The sequence below is a fragment of the Pinus tabuliformis genome, chromosome 7 (assembly GCF_031772625.1).
Source record: "Pinus tabuliformis cultivar Carrire ecotype Pingquan chromosome 7, CPIR1, whole genome shotgun sequence".
NCBI classification, from domain to species: domain Eukaryota; kingdom Viridiplantae; phylum Streptophyta; class Pinopsida; order Pinales; family Pinaceae; genus Pinus; species Pinus tabuliformis.
The window spans coordinates 1,895,696,826-1,895,716,493 of NC_142293.1; the positions used below are offsets into that span (position 1 = coordinate 1,895,696,826).

The window sequence follows — 19,668 nt, forward strand, 5'->3', positions numbered from 1 at the left end:
TGAATAAGGGTTGTGCCTTCAAAGATCGGTGTGTGGAATTCGTGCTATGGATGTTGTGTGTTGTGATGTACCCTACGGTTGCAGCATTCAGTTCCGGTGTAGCAAGTTTGCCTTTTTCAATTTGAAAATTTGGAAGAATATCAATACCAGTAGCATTGTACAGAATTGAGATTGGGTGAGGCACATTTGTCCTTCCACATTTTGGGGGAGAATATCAATTAGTGTAGCCAGCGAACAACTTCCAAAACAGGATCCACATTTTGGGGGGAGAATATCAATTAGAGTTGCTAACAGACAGCTTCCAAAACAGGATCCTTCCAAATGCATAGATCACAAATTTCCGTTAGAGATCACAGGTTCACAGTGAAAACAAGCAAATTAATTTTGAACTTTAATATATTCAAAGTAATTTCCTTCGCCAAAGTTCAGAAGATGTTTTGGATTTCTTCAAATGAAAGTAATGTTTATAAACATGAATCATGATACCTTGTAAACAAATCTCAAATGTAGAAAAGAAGAGTCCTGTGAATTAAGTAAATAGAAGAAGCTTTAGGTTTCAGTGTAAGTGCATGCTTAAATTCATAACTGAGCTTATTACAAAGCCATAGAGAAGTTGTGAAGATGCTATTAAAAAGGCTCAACTACTACTCAGGCCATGCCAACATATTTACACACAGAAGATAAATATACATAAAGATACAAATATCTGGTAAGCATTACATTTCATAAATATCCTAGATATAGCCCTTCTGAAGTAGAATAAAAAATATAATTCTTGGCCAGGAAATTTCTCACTAAAGCAACTGAGTTTGTATACAGAGTATTCATCCCTCCTTTGATTGACATTAAGGAAATGTCATTTGAGAAGTTGCAAAACATCCTTGATAAGTATCCACCATTAGCTCCTAATGCCATTCTTGAGCCAGGCATGTAAGGTAAATGGCATAAAAGTATTTTTGAAAGCATGAAGTCATGGCTTCCATTGGTAGAGTGTCACCATTATAGTTGCCAATTGCATGTCTTGGGATGTTTTCAACAACTTGATAAACATTAGAGAGACTGAAAAATAGTCTCGACTAGTGGCGGTGACTCTACTGCTCTAGTTGGACCAGTACTTTAGTGTCTTTATTAGTATTTCATGTGGCTCTCTGCATATTCATGCATCCCCTGACATACTTCAGGAATGGTAAACCACTTGCAACAGGAAATGACAACATACTTAATTTTCATAGGGACATGTGTATTAGCAGGAGCCCAATAGGATACTTGTTTAATTTTATATGGCAAAGACAAAAGAAAGGAAAAATATATGTATCAATATTGCATTCATAAAGAGCAGAAGCATGTGCAAAAGGTATTAATCGAAACTAAAAATTTCATGATGCATCACACTGGAAAGCAAAGCAGACAAACAGGCAGAAATAGATTTTGGAAGGAATGGATGAATCTGCTTGACAATAATCCCAATATTCAAATAAAAAACAACATTTCGTAAGGAAAACAAAAGCATTGAAGGCATTTGATCCATCCATGATGATGATGGACTCTCAATAAGTAGACAAACTAGCAGTCATAGATTACATGGTTGAAGAAAAAACTTAGAAAACATCTAAACAGTTTTGTACCAAAACTAGAAAATTGAAACCATTAAATTGAACAGGCATTCATGGATTGAGCTATATACCTGTGCTATTATTTAGATTCATTTTTTTGAGAAGTGCTGCATTTTCATGTCCAAACGACTAGCGTCTTCTCAAAAATCTATTTGACTTCTTCAACATTGTATCATGTTCTCTTTTCCCTGCAATTGCAGATCTTTCCTTTTCATGGAAAATTGTTGCTTAATGCATCTGTTGTGTTAAATCTGTTGTCAATGCTATTGGAATTAGCAATGTTGTCAATAGCTTTCAGAGGTCTCTGTTTGGGGCAGCTAATGGAGCGGCCACATTCAAGAACTTTGCTTTGATATGGCATTTCATCTAGAGAGGAATTAGCAGCGTTTAGGTTTGATGACTTAATGGAGTTAGCTTTGATAGAAGTAACAAGAATTGTTGCTTCCGAACCGGGAGGCAAAAGGAGATCCCTTCCTGATCCTGTTCCCTCGATTTGCATGATTTTGTCAGGAGCATCCTTCTCGCTGGAATATGATTTGACCTTTTTCTTCATATCATAGGGTACATTTGGTTTCTTACTATAGCTCCTCCTGGAAGGAAATTTTGATATGAAAGAAGGTAAAGACTGGACGGTTGAGGCAACGTGCTACTTAAGCAACAATGGAATATTGTAAGTGACATGAGACCAATCAGAACATAATGACCTTCTACGGAAAAAAACAACAATGGAATATTGTAAGTGACATGAGACGAATCAGAACATAATGACCTTCTACGGAAAAAAAACTGGTTGCCTTGGAGATGCAACATGTTTAAAGCACTTGCTTTTGAAGGGGGAAGAGAACCTGCAAAATTTAGAGGGTGAGACAAGTTTAGGACTTTTGTTTTTTAAGGGGAAAATAACTTGGTGTATTTGGGGGATCCAGCATGCTCAGGAGTTTTGTTTCTCAAAGGAGAAAATATTTTGGGGAATTTGGAGGATGTAACGTCTTTCAGACTTTTTTTTAAGAGATAAGAACTTACATAATTTAAAAAAAATTTACTTGTAGAAGAGCATGGGTATTTCTAAAAGAACTGGAAGCAACAAAAATTATAACCCAGGAGAATGTCGAATTGTTTTAACTGGTTTTCTAATCATCACTTTCGACGAAGGGGAGAGAAGGGGAGAGTTTCTTTATCTTTGGGGCATTTAGGTTGAACGGAGGTTCAAGAGTATCTATCTTTTGAGGAACTCATCCGTTTTACCTGCACAGAGGAGAAGACCATCTGAATTTTGGTGTACTGAATCCCTTTAGAGAAGGCAATGATTTCCTCCTTTCCATCATGGTAATAGTTGAATAGGTTGCGCATCTGGTCCTTTATCAAGGTCTTGCAGAATTATTTTGGCAATCAGAAGGTGAGGGAACAAAAGTTGGATGGGGAAACATGATGGCGATGCCTATTTCCAACACTATAGAAAATTTATTACGCCCTGACATGCGCCGGAGATAGGCAAATATAACACGCCCGGATGACTATAGAAAAAAAAAAAAAACGACGTGTTATAAGGGGCTATCTTCAGCGCATGTCAGGTGCAATAAATTTAAATTTTCTATAGTGTTGGAAATAGGCATCGCCAAACATGATTGCATTATTGGACATATGATGTGTAATTTGTGATTTGTGTGATAGTGTAATATGGTCAACTTTTACAAGAAGCTTTAGAGTACCACCTATTTGTTCTTCTATATTCCTTGTATGAAAAGTGTAACGAACAAATATTTATGTAGCAATAATTATGTCATTGAAGGATAATTTTTTAATCAATTTTTTTATTAACAAAAGATTAATTTATTATAAAAACATTATTCTTGAAAATCAAAATTTTAAAGATAACTATTCTGGACGGGAAGCATAAAAAACCAAAACATGAAAAAAACATTGTATAATGAATAAGGGGAAATCCAAATTCCAACCCTCGTAACATATAAGCATCAAAGTGCGCTATATCATTTTATGAAACATACTCCTTTTAGATCATTGGATACTTTGAGGGAAGCCTAGTAATCATTATGTGCTTAACAAAGGGTTAGGGTTAGCGTGATGTGCTCAAACAAGGCCGGGGCTAAATCGGCGCATAATGAGGGCCCTCAGATTCTCGCAACAGTAAAACTAAATATAATGACAAGAATTGAAGTGTTCGGCCAGGGAAGGGCAGATTCAGCAAATAATTTCATACTAACGATAGAGACGCACAAGCACTGCTGACTATACAAGCATGCACCATGTCGGAGAAAAACAATACTAAATATAATGAGTTGATGTGTTAACTAACGGTGCAATAGATTCGTCAGGAATCTGTCCGTCATTTTCATTCTCAGCACACGCATATGATCTGTTTGTCATTTTCTCAGCTAAGCACACCCATCTTCAGATTCTGTTCTCAACCATACACGGCCATGGTGACCACATTGAGGAATATGTAACTCTGCATTAAACACCGGACTTCTATGTTTAAACATTTTTAAAATTCTCTTTGTTTCTGCATCGAGTGAAAAAATGGGAAACAAGCTCTTCAGTTTCATATCATGGAAGGACTGGTGGTTGCAACTCTACTTCGTCTGCTCAGGCATGAGCTCCCAGATAATCCAACTTGATGAATTCACCCAAATGCATTGCTGGGTTCCCAGAGCAAAATCACCTGACAAACATACTCTCGTTCTCATTCATGGATATGGAGGCAATGCAATGTGGCAGTGGTATCAACAGATCAGGCCTCTGCTTCTTCATTTCAATCTTTATATCCCTGACATTGTTTTCTTTGGAAAATCATATTCCACAGCCTCTGAGAGGTCAGAGTTCTTTCAGGCCCAATCGGTAATGAAGCTCATGAAACATCTGGGTGTGAGCAGGTTTCATCTGGGTGGGATTAGTTATGGTGGGTTCGTAGCATACCGCTTGGCTCATCTGTATCCTGAGGCAGTGCAGAAAGTTATCATTATTAGCTCAGGAGTGTGTATGATGCCTCAGGACAAGCATGCGGAGTTTCAGACAAATGATTGGAGGACTGTGGCCGAGTTTTTTCTTCCACAAAACCCTGATAATTTGAGGGCACTGTTGAAGATTTCCATGCACAGGCCTCCCAGGATGATTCCCTCATTCATTCTCCAGGATGTTATTGATGTGAGTTGTTTTTTGTTTTGTATTCTATATTTTCCTCATGATTTTTATTCACTAATATGTCATATTCAGTAGCGTTCCTAATGTAGGGGGTATGGGTTTTTGAGGCAGACAATGTACACTGATCAGAGGGAGCAGAAAATAGAATTGCTACTACAGTTGGTTCTAGGAAAAGAAGGAGCACCACCACTCCCAGTTTTAATTCAGGTATTTGTGATCTGCAACGAGAAACCTTTTTAATTTTATTTTTTATTTTTGTTAGCACTTCAAATAACATGCCCCGAGGATTTGCATTGTAAAGAGCAGGCTTCCTTCGCATAGGGCCAGGGACTTGCACCTGGCCACACCCCTTTTAATCTCATGCTATCGGAGTTGAGTAGATAACAGCAAGAACGGATCTCTGGGTGTCAGCTTTAAATTCCATAACCATGTCTTTTCAGACCATTTTAATGAGAAGAACCCAAATTCCTCCTAGTGTCACCGATTGGTTACATAATTTGCTAGATAAATTGCTCAACCAGACACGAAATTGGTGTATGAGATTTCCTTGTTTTTGGGATAAAGGACCCATTTCCGCGCAGCTATTTGACTGTTAATTCTACAAAGCAATACATACTGTACTGGATCTTGTTTTGAACCTGTAACATCTTAGGTTAGGAAGAAACACATACTCTTAACCATTAGACCCACTCAAATTATATAACTGATAAAATAGATGTGAAATTTGATAAAAGTGAAATTTGAGAGTTATTCAGACCTTTGAACTTAATCTTGGTGTTTAGTTTCATTATTTTTGGAAGTTGCTGGGACAAACGTGCCCCAAAGTCAAGGGTGCACGACATAATGCAGACTTCCTTCAACTTAGGTGCCAGGTCCGAGGGCTATTCTCGAATATCCTCGAGTAGGCGTGGAAGTTTGGTAATTGTAAAGTTTTGTAGATGTTCTATGCTAAGAGCAATTTCACTTTTCTCACAGCAATCATATAAGTAGATAAGCAAAATGCAGATAGAACATATAAGCAGATCTTACAGAAGACAAATCAGAAACAAGAAAAATGTATGAGTTTGTTTCGGCGGTCAACAGGATGCTTCAACCAGCAAAGTCTCCTTTGGTCAGCCAGCCCAGCGTGTGTCACAACAACCCTCGATTTTTGTGCCAGGTAGTACGGCCTTCAAAAATCGAACCTCCCACAAGTTTTCAGCTTGTTTGGACCAAGCGTTGACCAAAGTCAACGGTGGTCAAACTTCTGCGAAACCCTAGCAGCAGAAAAATCCTCTTCGTCCTTCCCACGTGTGGTTGAAATTCGTCCTCCAGGTAGCTCGTACTTTTAGGATGAGAGAGGAAGATGTGAGTTGTGTTGTGTTCAAATTCTCTCCAACTTTTCCTGTATATATATCCATCAATGAGGGTGTGTGACACATCTGTTGGGCATGTGAGCCTACATTACAAAACTGGCTGACTTTGCACATATAATTTATTAAGAATAATAAATTCAAAATATAAGTTCTGCTGATCGGATTAAGACTATTTTTATATGGATTTTACACCTCTCAGAAAGAGGAATCCAACAAAAATATTAGCCTCTTAATCTGAGCATCAGAACATGGAGTTTGGACCTAGTTGTCCAAATTTAACACTCCCTCTCAACTAGGGAGAACTCCATCTATTAGTGCAATTAACATCGTGAGTCATCCCGCCGAAACTTGCTTTGCTGGCTTCTTTATTTCAGAACAGAAGTGGGTCAGTCACAAAGACATCATTCCCTGACTGACATAATCAGTCCAGAGGTCCCAGACCTCACAAATCTTGATCCCAGATCAAGTGGTTGGACCATGCCATCCTAGATAGAGAGTACGGCAATCTCTGATGCGTCCATTAGTCTTTGTTAATAGTCTCTAGCTTTTCCACACCTCATTGGCCAAATGAGAGGTACTTCCCATGAGCCCTGAACTCAATGGGTAGGATGCATACGGGGCACAGATTAAATGAGTGGCGAACCAGCTCAATAATCACAAGGGTGGGGCAGAAGCATTATGAGTGCTTATAGCTCCGAGAAGCTATCCCCAAAGCCCCCCAGAGCTCCCAGAGCTCATCGTCCAACAGGACCCACATCATAGGGTCTTTCCACGACACCAAGACTCTCACGGAAGGTTAGGAACTTGACCTTCCCTAGGGGCTTAGTGAGAATATCCGCGACCTGCTCATCAGTTCCTATATGATCGAGCCTTACGGCGCCTCGCTGTACCATATCCCGGATAAAGTGGTACCTGATATCAATATGCTTGGATCGGTCGTGGAACACATGATTCTCAGTCATACGAATCCCACTCTGATTATCACAGAGTATTACAGTGGTATCTAGCACATGTTGGAACAATTCACTAAAGAGCTTCCTCAACCAAACTGCTTCACAACAGGCCATACTAGCAGCAATGTATTTGGCCTCCGCGGTGCTTAAAGCCACCGACTTCTGCTTCGTGCTCATCCATGAGATCGAAGCAGAACCAAGATTGAAACAGCATCCAGATGTGCTCTTACGATCCACCACACTGCCAGCCCAATCGGCATCAGTATATCCCCGGAGTATCACACTCCCGGCAGTGTATCTCAGCCCATGGTTTATCGTGCCCCGAAGATATCTCAAAAGATTCTTGGCACCAACCCAGTGAAAATGATGAGGCTCAACCATCTGTTGACTCAAAGTATTCACTGCAAAACATATGTCCGGACGGGTGTTCACTAAGAACATCAAAGCTCCTATGAGTTGACGATACTCAGTAGGATTTGCCAAGATAGGCCCTGCAGCGCTGCCACTCAACTTCTTAAAGTTGAGTTCCATTGGTGTCGACACGGACTTACAGTCCACCATCCCAAATCTTTCCAGAAGCTTCACAATATACTTTCCTTGAGAAAGGAAAATCTCTCCAGGTCTCTGCCAGACATCCAGGCCTAGGAAATAGTGCATCAGTCCTAGGTCTTTCATCTCGAACTCAGCAGCAAGCTCCCTCTTACATTGATGAATGAGAGGGTCATCACCTGTCAGGAAGAGGTCGTCCACATACAGCACTAGAATGAGAGGCTTTCCTTCCTCAACCTTAAAGTAAAGGTTTGGATCAGCATTGCTTCGAGTGAAGCCCAGCTTCATCAAGTAACTATCCATCCTCTCATACCAAGCTCTGGGTGCTTGCTTTAACCCATAGAGGGCTTTCTTCAACCTGCAGACATAAGTGTCTCGATCTTGAACTTCAAATCCCAGAGGTTGTTCTACATACACCTCTTCCTTTATTGCACCATGCAGAAAAGCGGTCTTGACATCCATCTGATGAAGACTCCATCCTTGCGTGGCAGCAAGGGCTATGATGGATCGGATGGTGGTATATCGAGCCACAGGTGCAAATATATCGTCATAGTCAATTCCTTCCTTTTGAGAGAAGCCACGGGCAACAAATCTTGCCTTAAACTTTTCAGCACTCCCATTAGATCCATGTTTAATCTTGTAGAGCCATTTAGCGGTGACAATAGATTTGTCCTTCGGTCTCGGGACCACATCCCAGACATCATTCTTCATAATAGCCTCATATTCTTCATGCATAGCATCCTTCCAGACTTGATGCTTGATGGCTTCCTCAAAAGATCCAGGTTCAGATTGTATAATAGTACTCATGGCAGCTAGATACCCTTGGTATCTACACGGCTTCTTGCTTTCTCGGAATGTTCCCCTTGGGGCAGCATGACCCTCAGCATCTTCGAGGGTGTCCCTGAGCCATGATGGCCTCTTTCCTAGAGAAGGGGAAGGATCAATAGGGTCCATTGGCCCTTCAACATCAGGCATAGTCTCATCCTGGGGTTCTTCCAGATTTCCAGGTCTTTCTTCATGGTTTTCTTCAGATCTAGGAAGATCTACTTCTTTCTTTAGGGAAGCATCTTCGTCAAAAGCGACATCATGGCTTATCTCTACTTCCCTTTGACCAGGTACATAGACTCTATATGCCTTAGAAGTCTCACTGTAGCCCACAAACATTCCTTTCTTCCCAGTAGCATCCAACTTACTTCTCTTTTCTTTTGGCACATGAAAATAGACAGGACATCCAAAAATTCTAAAATGTGAGACATCAGGTTTCTTACCAGAGAAAACCTCTTCGGGAGTTTTGGAGTCCAAAGCGGAATGAGGGCATCGGTTTTGAATGTACACAACAGTATTTGCAGCTTCTCCCCACAGAAACTTTGGAAGACCCTGGTCACATAGCATGGCACGGGCAGCTTCCACAATAGTCCAATTCTTGCGTTCAGCAACACCATTATGCTCAAGAGTATATGCAGTGGTAGTCTCCCTCTTAATGCCAGCTTCTCTGCAAAAGTCTTTGAACTCATTTGACTCATATTCAGTGCCATTGTCAGTCCTCAAAACCTTGATCTTCTTTCCGGTCATATTTTCCACCAAGGCTTTGAAGGTACGGAACCACATGAAAGCCTCATCCTTCTTCTTCAAGAAGTATATCCAGGTTTTGCGAGAGAAGTCATCAGTAAATGTCATATAGTAAGAACATCCCCCCAGGGATGTTACAGGCAACATACCGGAAAGATCAGAATGGACCAGTTGCAATATCTCAGATGTCTTTGTGACACTTGAGGGGAAAGGTCCCCTTGTATGTTTTCCTTCAGCACAACCCTTACATACACCTTTATGATTATTTCCAAAATCAGGCATCCCTGTCACCACCTTCCTTGCTTCGGGAAGAGCCTTGTAATGAAGGTGTCCAAATCTTCGGTGCCATAGTTCGGTTTGACGGATAGTATCACAAGTCATAGCTCCCAACGGACTCCCTCCAACCTGGTAGAGTGTACCAACTCTAAAACCAATTGAGATAGCTTCCTTGAAGCTCTTCTTCCACATGAGTACCTTTCCATTAGAGAAAGTTACATTGAAACCTTTGTCTTCCATGGCAGATACAGACACAAGGTTTTTCTTCAATTTGGGTACATAGAGTACATCTTGTAGATGGAGGACTTGTCCTTGAGACAAGTGGAGGGTCACAGTCCCGGTCCCTTTCACAGGATAAGTGGCATTATCCCCAAGGACCATGTCAGAAAGTGCTTCCTTGAATCCGGTGATGTGTCTTGAGGCACCACTATCGATTAGCTAGACATCCATAGTGTCGGGTGGAGATGCAGCTGAGAGAGCAGATATCAGAATATACTCATTTCTTTTATTAACAACATTAGACTCCTCATACCTGGTATTTCTGGTCCTTTTAGAAGGTGGATTGTTTCCTTCAAAGTGAGCCTTCCTCTTTCCTTTGGATTTGTCATTTCTTCGATTCCCATTCCTTCGGTTGCTAGCTGCTCCAGCAATTCTGGTTAGGGCACAATATGCAGCCCTAAACTCCCTTGAGTGTGAGAAGTTGCTGATTTGATAAGGGCACCTGAGGCAAACCTAAAATTCCTTCATAATCTCCAAACAGCCCTAAGAAATCCTTGCTATGGTGCTATGGCTTGTGGCCTAGCACATAGCAACACTTTAGAAAATATCCTCAAAACATCATCAACGCAGCAGCACTTTCAAGCATCTAACTGTGTACATATGCTGATCTATGGAGCAGACTTCAACGCATTCCTTCAATGTATAACAGTGGCTTATCAACTTAGCAAACAGTCCTTAAGGCATGCCTATATCAGCTTCCTTTATCACACAGTCACCTACAGCAACACGATGTTTATCCATGCATCTTAATGTTGTGTTAAGACACTTTCTTGCTGCATTCTAGGGCTACCTTTGCTGCAGCTAAGGTTCTTTACTTCACTGTGTATTAGGGCTCCATTGACAGCAGTTTTAGGCTTCCTTGTGACTGCGGATTTAGGGCCTCTTTGGCCAGCAAATTAGGGCTCCCTGTTTGCTGCGTATTGGATCTTTCTTGACAGAAAATAGGACCTCCCTTGACTGCGTCCTAGCCTCCTTTATGACAGCAGATTGAGGGCTCTCTTGACAGTGGATTAGGGCCTCAATAAACTGTAGTTAGATCTCCTTCAATCTGCTTCTAGAACCCTTCCTTCACTGCGGCTAGGGCACCTTGTCTTGCTGCGTCTAGGGCTTCTTCATGACTGTGGTTTGATCTCCTTTAGGACAGCGTATAGAAGCTCCTCTTGGCTGCAGATTAAAGCCTCCCCTTTGCTGCGTATAAGAGCCTCCTCTTGCTGCACATAAAAGACTCCTTGACTGCGTATATTTCTCCTCTTGACTGCGGCCAGATCCTTCTGTTTTCCTGCAGCTATGCCTCCTTCCTTTAGGACTGCGTATAGGGCTTCTCCTTAGGAATGCAATTAGGGCCCTTTCCTTTAGACCTCTCTTTCCACCAAAACCCAAACAAGTGGAAAGAGAGATCACAAGAGATCTAATAACATCTTCCAGGCATGGAAGTCATCACTTCCAGTCAGCTTGTCATTCTCCCTGAATTCAAGCTTAGAGGAATCCATTTCCTTCGATGATGATTGCTATAGATAGAGTTTGTCTTCACCTCAGCTCCGATACCATGTAAAGTTTTGTAGATGTTCTATGCTAAGAGCAATTTCACTTTTCTCACAGCAATCATATAAGTAGATAAGCAAAATGCAGATAGAACATATAAGCAGATCTTACAGAAGACAAATCAGAAACAAGAAAAATGTATGAGTTTGTTTCGGCGGTCAACAGGATGCTTCAACCAGCAAAGTCTCCTTTGGTCAGCCAACCCAGCGTGTGTCACAACAACCCTCGATTTTTGTGCCAGGTAGTACGGCCTTCAAAAATCGAACCTCCCACAAGTTTTCAGCTTGTTTGGACCAAGCGTTGACCAAAGTCAACGGTGGTCAAACTTCTGCGAAACCCTAGCAGCAGAAAAATCCTCTTCGTCCTTCCCACGTGTGGTTGAAATTCGTCCTCCAGGTAGCTCGTACTTTTAGGATGAGAGAGGAAGATGTGAGTTGTGTTGTGTTCAAATTCTCTCCAACTTTTCCTGTATATATATCCATCAATGAGGGTGTGTGACACATCTGTTGGGCATGTGAGCCTACATTACAAAACTGGCTGACCTTGCACATATAATTTATTAAGAATAATAAATTCAATATATAAGTTCTGCTCATCGGATTAAGACTATTTTTATATGGATTTTACACCTCTCAGAAAGAGGAATCCAACAAAAATATTAGCCTCTTAATCTGAGCATCAGAACATGGAGTTTGGACCTAGTTGTCCAAATTTAACAGTAATCCATGACTCGAATTTGAAGGGAATTCCTGACCTTGGAACTAAATATTGGTGTTTGGTTGCTTTATTTTTTTGGAAGTTGCTTTGGCAAACTTATTCTCAGGTCGAGGGCTGCACTGCATAATGCAGACTTCCTTTAGCTTGGGTGCCAGGTCTGACTGGTATACGGGAAGTACGTTCAAGTAGGGGTGGAATTTGATGGTAATTCGTGACCTTGAAACTAAATCTTGGTGTTTCGTCGATTTTTACATGCCCACATTACTTTTATTGGAACAAGAAAAATGTAAATGTTATATTTATGTCTGAGCCACAAACCTAAGCACGTAGTGTTACTCAACATTTGCTGGCAGCTTCAAGAACATTTATACCTTGTTGGTTTCAAAGCCAAGCCCATAATGTGTTAGCCAAACTTGGAAGGAGTGCAGCCCATAGACGGATCCTTATTACTTGGCAAAAGCTGTGAAGCTATTTGTTTTCTTTGAGCTTAAAGTTTGGCTTGCTCACTTTGGTCCACGAAAATCCCACTGGTCGTATTCCAAAACAGAAACCTAGTTTAAAATGCTTTTTCATAGTGCATCCTTGGCATATTTTCCAGTAATATGTCAGTTAGTTTGCATTACCAACATATATGTAGATACCTATAAGATGGTTTATTAATATTCTGCACATCGAATGTACATTCAAAACATTTTCTATTTTGTCCGAGAAGGGAAAACTAATTTCTGCTAATTTTCTTTTGAATGTTAAGATTATCAGTGATGGCCATTTAACTATCAAATTCCAAAGTCTTCATGAACATTGCAATCTTTTGTATGCGTTTAAAATCCTGACTGTTGCCTTTTTACTTGCCCGCAGGAAACACTTATAATATGGGGGGAACATGACCGCGTTTTCCCACTGGATATGGGGCACAGGCTGAAAAGGTACACCTTTCACTTTCCAACTATTGTTGAGTTTTTTCTCATGTTAATATCTTGGTCCATACTTTGGATTAAATTATTTTCACACAGATTAAGGCTTTTAAACTAAATTTTTATGCAGACATTTAGGTGACCGGGCAGAGTTGATTGTCCTGAAGGATGCAGGGCATGCCGCACAATTGGAGAATCCATACGAATTCAACAACACGATAAAGATGTTTCTATTGGAATCCTCTCTGTGAACTAACTTAGAAATTTGATGAAATGCTTCTTTTGGATTCCTCTTTGTGGAATATCATTTCAATGCGAATGACACTACCTCACATTTCTGTTCGAATAACTTGTTTTAGCTTTTAGGATCTTGTCCCCATTATATTTAAATAGAGAGTTTATGATAGATACAGAATCTTTTGGGTGTGCACATATTCATTCTATTCATGACACTTAATATCCATTGAAGGTAATGCTTCAAGATTTATGATAGTTGCCTGTTGCAACCATCAGTTCAATGGAGATAGTCATCCTCAAAAGGATATTCTGGCACTTACCTAACCTAATATCTAAATGATGTATATACTTTTGAGCCATGCTCCTCACATATATTTGGTGCGTTCAGTGTTTCCCTCGGTACATTGGGTAATCTGGTTCATACCAATATTTTATAGCAGGACCAATTGAAACAGTGTTACTTTGATAATAAGGTTATTATTCAAATGATGCATCTTGAATGCACTGGGGATGCCAGCTGCATTATTTTCATTGTATTGCTTGGGGTTCATGTTAGATTTCTGAGTGTTTCAATATAATTATAAATAATTAATATGGGAGAGGTCTGAAGTTGTATCTATTTTGATTTGGATTGGATCCGTTATATTGTTTGTCATCCATCTCGACACTTTTAGTGTAGAAAAATCAGAGAAATCAACTTATAGGAGCAGTTTTTAGTGATGGGACCCAATTTGGACAATTGGGGTAAAAAATGTTCTGGGTCCAATTTGAGGTTTTAAATGATGTTTTTTGGGGGTAAGACTTCACTGCTTACACCCCACACCACTCGAAGACCTTTCCAACGATGCAAGAATTGCATCAATTAGACTTTGAACATTAAATTTATGCCTCTTGGAATTTAATCTATTGTGTTTGATCACCATAATTTGAGAGGATGCCATGTTAGCCCCTATTACTCATGGACAAAGAGCTAGCCACGTGTGCCCTATGAAGAAGACTCTAGAAGGGTCAAGTTGTAACTCATATTCAGGGTTGAATGGGTCATTTTTAATCACTAGTTGGCTATCAAGTGATGTTATAATTGGGCCACCAAAAGGAAAAGGGGCTCCATTCTATTCGAGTGCATTTGTTCCATAGTAGAGTAGAATACTTGAGAGTGGATAAAGAGAGGGCATAACATATAGGGTTTGTGTTTTGTAGCAGTGTACGGGCCACAAGTCTCACTCCTTTGTATTTGCACCATTTTCATTCAAAGACAAAAGAGAGCAGAGCAGCCTCACCTTCTGGGTGTTAAATTTCTAATACCAACTAGATGTATTTTCTCATGGCAATTTAATTTATCCCTCGTTTATTATTTATTTACCCAAATAATAACTGAATCACTAAAAAATACAATCACTGGTATCTTTAATTTCTAAAATTAAAAATATGCAGTGGAAATAAACCAAAGAGATCAATCACACATAGCAAAATTAATTAATCTGCAAACAATTCTCCATCTTTTCATTATCTGGAAAATCTGGTTTTTTCGACCCACAAAGATACGAGGAAAAATACAATCCGGAACTTGCAACTCGGCTCCCTTAGAATGAATTCAACCTAGGTAAATCCGCCTCAAGGAAATTTGACTCCAGATGAAATTGCTATGAAGAAATCGGCCTCCAACAATCAAATTTGTGCCCTCCATTGACTTGATCTATGCCCTGCCACTAAAGCGCATTGGGGAAACCCCAACACTCTAACAAATCAGCCTCCTCTAGACAAACACGATCTCCTTTTAGCAACTCATCCCTGTAGTCTCCTCCAACTCGACCCTCCTAGATTTGCTCAAACCCACTCTCACTTCTTTCTCTGCGCATTGGTCACTGAGCTACTCGCACTGCAGAGAGAATCACTCTCTTGTGATGACTCGCTCACACACTTGTTCTCTTTGTTGTATCTTCACCTCCATCACTAGCCTCTATTCATAATATGCATTCAGTCCAAATCTCTAACGCCAATCTCCTCTCTAGAAACATCTTGAATCTTCCTTTTAGAAATGCTAATTTTAGTATATTCTATGTTTGCAACAATCATTGCAATGTCCTTTTATTAGCCCAATGATAATTTCCACTTATTTTCCAATAGCAATCACATAAACCATTAATTCACATTGACAGTAACTATAGATAGAACATAAACAATAAATGCAGAAGACAAGCCAAGACAAGAGAACACAAGAATTTGGCTCAAGCTAGGGAAAAACCCCAAGATGGGGAAAACCCTTGATCAATTCTTCTTATTATAAATATCAAATGTTCAGCAGAGAGAGTACAATAATACAAAGTCAAAGTCAAAATTGACTTGCCAATTTGATGATCCAATACCACTGTCCAAAATAGCCTAGTCAAATCTGCAATTCTGCCCTCAGTCAACAACAATCAAATTCTGCCCTAAGTAGTGGTCAACGGTGGTCAATGCAGCAGCAAAACGACCCGCTTAGAGCTTAGTCAACCTTGGTCAAATTTGACCTTCCATGTTGGTCAAAGTCAACCCAAAATCGTCATCACAACAACAGTCAAACTCAATCAAGCAGAAGTCAACCTTGTGGTCAAATAGGTCTGCATTCAACGTAGGTCAAAATGCCCAGAAATCCTTGGTTTCTGTGCCAGTCAATGCACCTTGGTCAAATAGAGATTGTCTTCAAAATTGCAGTCAAATTTGGTCAAAAGAGCCTTGGTCAACGCTAGTCAAACTCAATTGAAACAAAAAGTCAACACCTAGTCAAATTGCCTCCTGAAATCTACACATGTGAGAGAAATAGGCTGCTTGCAACTTGTACGACCTAATAAAATGAGGAGAGAGAAGATTTGATGAGTTGTGATGATGCCAAATGAGGTTTGAGGTCTCTCTTATTTATATGAATCAATGTGGGTCAAAAGACATGTCTCTTGGGCTTCATGAGCCTACATGATGGTGAGGTCGACCTTGACAAATTGCACATGTGTGGGCTTCATTTCAAAAACATATTTCTCCTTGTCCAAATTTAATGATCTTTAGGTCGATTTTGGTCCTCTCAAAAAGAGGAATTCAATGCAATAATTATCTCCATCAAATGAGCTTCCAAAGTGGAATTTGGTCCTAGTTAAACAATTTAACAAGAAACATCTTGAAGATTCCTTCTAGAAACATATTGAAGATCAACGGTAGAGATTATTTCTAAGTCACTTAAATAATTAAATTATTTATCCTTAGAAAATAACCCATTAGTTCACAATAATTAATTGACTTTAATTTTGTACTTTTCCTAAGTTAAACTTAGGAAAGAAGACATAAATTATTAGAAGAGGCAAATAATGTCTTCCACATGCTAAGACACCAAGCAATTGTAGAAAACCTTCTGATGCTACTCACATTAACACTCCTTCCTAACAAGGAAGGGATTCTCCACCACTCCCAGTTTATCCCAGTACTTCACAAACTTTCCCTTCACTAGAGGCTTCATGAGAACATCTACCACCTGCTCCTTTATAGAAATGTACTGCAATCTCACAACGCCGCTCTAGACCCTGTCTCTGATGAAGTGATATCTGATTATCAATAGTATATCACTGTTGGCCCCAACTGCAGATCAAATAATTTTGCAAGCATCTTGCGAAGCCACACTGCCTCACAACTCGCCATACTTGTTACCATGTACTCTACCTTTGTTGAATTGAGTGCCATTGATTGTTGTTTCCTGCTGAACCATGAGATCATGGTTGATCCCAAGCTGAAACAACATCTAGATGTGGAATTTCTGTCCACCACACTCCCTGCCCAATCAAAATTTATGTACCCCTCTAGCTCCACTCCTCTAGCTCTGACATATCTCGGTCCAAAGTCTACTGCCCCATGCAGGTATCTCAACACATGCTTCGTTGCCACGTAATGAACTTGTCTTGGCTCCACAATGAACTAGCTGAGTGTATTCACAACAAAACTTATATTGGGTCTAGTATTGAGTAGATACATCAAGGAACCTATCAACTACCTATACAATGTAAGATCCACTAGTTCACCTTCAGAAGCGCTCAACTTCTTCAGGTTAGTGATCATAGTTGTAGACAATGCAATCCTCCATCTTGAATCTCCTCAAGATCTCAACTGCATACTTTCCCTGTCCAAGGAAAATCTCTCCTGGTTGCTGCCACGCCTCCAATCCCAAAAAGTAATGCATCAAGTCGATGTCCTTCATGTCAAATTCTGAAGCAAGGCCCTCCTTGAACATCCTTGTGAGCTTCTCCGATCCTGTCAAGAAGAGATTGTCCACATACAATTCCAAGATGAGTAGTTCACCCTCAACTAGTACAAAGTACAAGTTAAGAACGACCTCGCTCTTGGTGAAGCCCAAACCAAGAAGATATCCATTGATCCTGGCATACCATATACGGAGAGCTTGCTTCAACCCGCATACATGGGAATCTCTCTCATGCACCTCAAAAACATGAGGCTGCTTAATATACACCTCCTCCTCAATCACTTTGTTGAGGAAAGCAATCTTCACATCCATTTGATGTATCCTCCACCCCATCTCTGAAGCAATGGACATAACTGCTCTAATAAATGCATATTTGGCGATGGGTGCGAATGTCTCCTTGTAATCCACTCCCTCCTTTTGGGAAAACCCTCTCACCACGAACCTCGCTTTATATTTCTTGATACTGCCATCTGCTGCATGTTTGATCTTGTAGAGCCATTGAGAAGTGACCATAAACTTCCCCTCTGGTCTTGGCACTATGTCCCAAACGTCATTGCTCATGATGGTATCTCTCCAGACCTACTCGCCTATAATCTCCTCAAATGTGGATCGCTCAGACTCATAAACGCTGCTCGATAGAGCCAAATAACTGGAATATCTAGTCGGTGATCTATTCTACTTGAAAGTATTGCTAGGAGCCTGCACATACTCCTCAACACCCCTCAATGTCTGTTCAGCCAATCTCAGCCTCCTCTTGATAGAACTCGAAGGAATATCTAACTCATCCTATGAATCTACTGGCTATGTCCCTACTGGTGCTGCTGGTCCCTGCTCAACCTTAGGGGCCTCTTGCTCCTAAAACTCTACCACTGTTGGCTCTCGCTCATGAGATCTCCTAAGGGTCCTATCCTCATCAAATCTGACATCTTGACTCAAGATCACCTTTCTCTGTCTTGGAATGTAGACTTAGTAGGCCTTTGAGAGCTCACTATAGCCAACAAACAAGCTCCTCTCAGATAAGGGCTCCAATTTAGTCCTCTTCTCTATAGGCACATGGACATAAAATGGACTACCGGATCTGCACAAGTGACTCACATCTGGTTTCACTCCCGTAAACAACTCCTCAAGAGTCATGCCCTCCAACACCCTGTGAGGACTCCTGTTCTGCACATGCATAGTTGTATTGTAGGCCTCTGCCCACAAAAACATAGGCAACTCTTGATCATGGAGCATTGCCTTCACTGCCTCCATGATGGTCCTCTTTTTCCTCTCAACAATCTCATTCTACTAAGGGTTGTAGGGTGCTGTGAGCTCCTTCTTGATTCCTTCCTGCCTACAAAAGTACAAGAACTCATTGGAGGTGTACTCGCCCCCATAATTTGATCTTAGTACCTTAATCTTCCTTCCTATTTGGTTCTCCACAAGAGCCTCGAACTCCTGAAACCAATTGAAGACCTCATCCTTGGTCTTCAGGAAGTAGATCTAGGTAATCGTCTATGAAAATCACAAAATATAAGGACCTCATGATCAACGTCGCAGACATAGGACCACAGATATCAAAATGCAACAAGTCTAGGACACCCTTAGACCTAGTCTCACTATGAGGATACACATTCTTGGCCTACTTGCCAAGCACACACCCTTAACACATTCCATTCCGCTCCACTCGGATCTTTGGAAAACCTAACCATCCTCTACACCATCGGAAGAGCTCTGTAGTGTAGGTGTCCCATCCTCTTATGCCAAATCTCACTGTGGTTGTCACTCTAATGGGTGAGAGCCTTCACCTGTTGTCCTCGCAACAGATAGAGATCTCCCTCCCTCCTACTGATCACCTGCTTCTTGAGGAAAACAGTCCCCTTTGGCCCAACAACCACTTCATCTCCCGTAAAGATGACCTCCAAGCCTCTGTCTTCCATGGTTGAAATTGAAAAGAGATTCTTCTCCAAACGTGTTACATATAACACTCTGTTCACCTCCATGATACCACCTAAGTCCATCTAGAACTTGATACTCCCACTGCCCTCGACTACATACTTGACCTTGTCACCAAGCTCCACATTTACATCTCTAGCCCACATGGTCATGTTGGTGAAGAAGTTTTGTGATCCCATCATATGACGAGATGTTCACTGTCCACGAACTAGACACCTCTCATGACGGTTCTAGAAAGGCAAGATACTAGGGCGAAGTTTTTATCAAACTTCTCTGCCATCTCCTTCATCTGTGCAGTGGGTACCATAATAGTCTTAACCTTTCCCTTTTTTTGTTAGGACACTGACTGGC

The 19,668-nt window shown here is 40.7% G+C and overlaps 1 protein-coding gene across 1 annotated transcript; it reads left to right on the forward strand.

The window, feature by feature from the left end:
- Positions 1-3,658: 3,658 nt before the first annotated feature.
- LOC149256047 (uncharacterized) lies at positions 3,659-13,699 on the forward strand. The gene is made up of 4 exons (XM_089457370.1): positions 3,659-4,775; positions 4,884-4,979; positions 12,871-12,938; positions 13,057-13,699. The coding sequence occupies exons 1-4, from the start codon at positions 4,152-4,154 to the stop codon at positions 13,175-13,177; spliced, it is 909 nt and encodes a 302-aa protein (XP_089313496.1). The 5' UTR covers positions 3,659-4,151; the 3' UTR covers positions 13,178-13,699.
- The last annotated feature ends 5,969 nt before the right edge of the window (positions 13,700-19,668 follow it).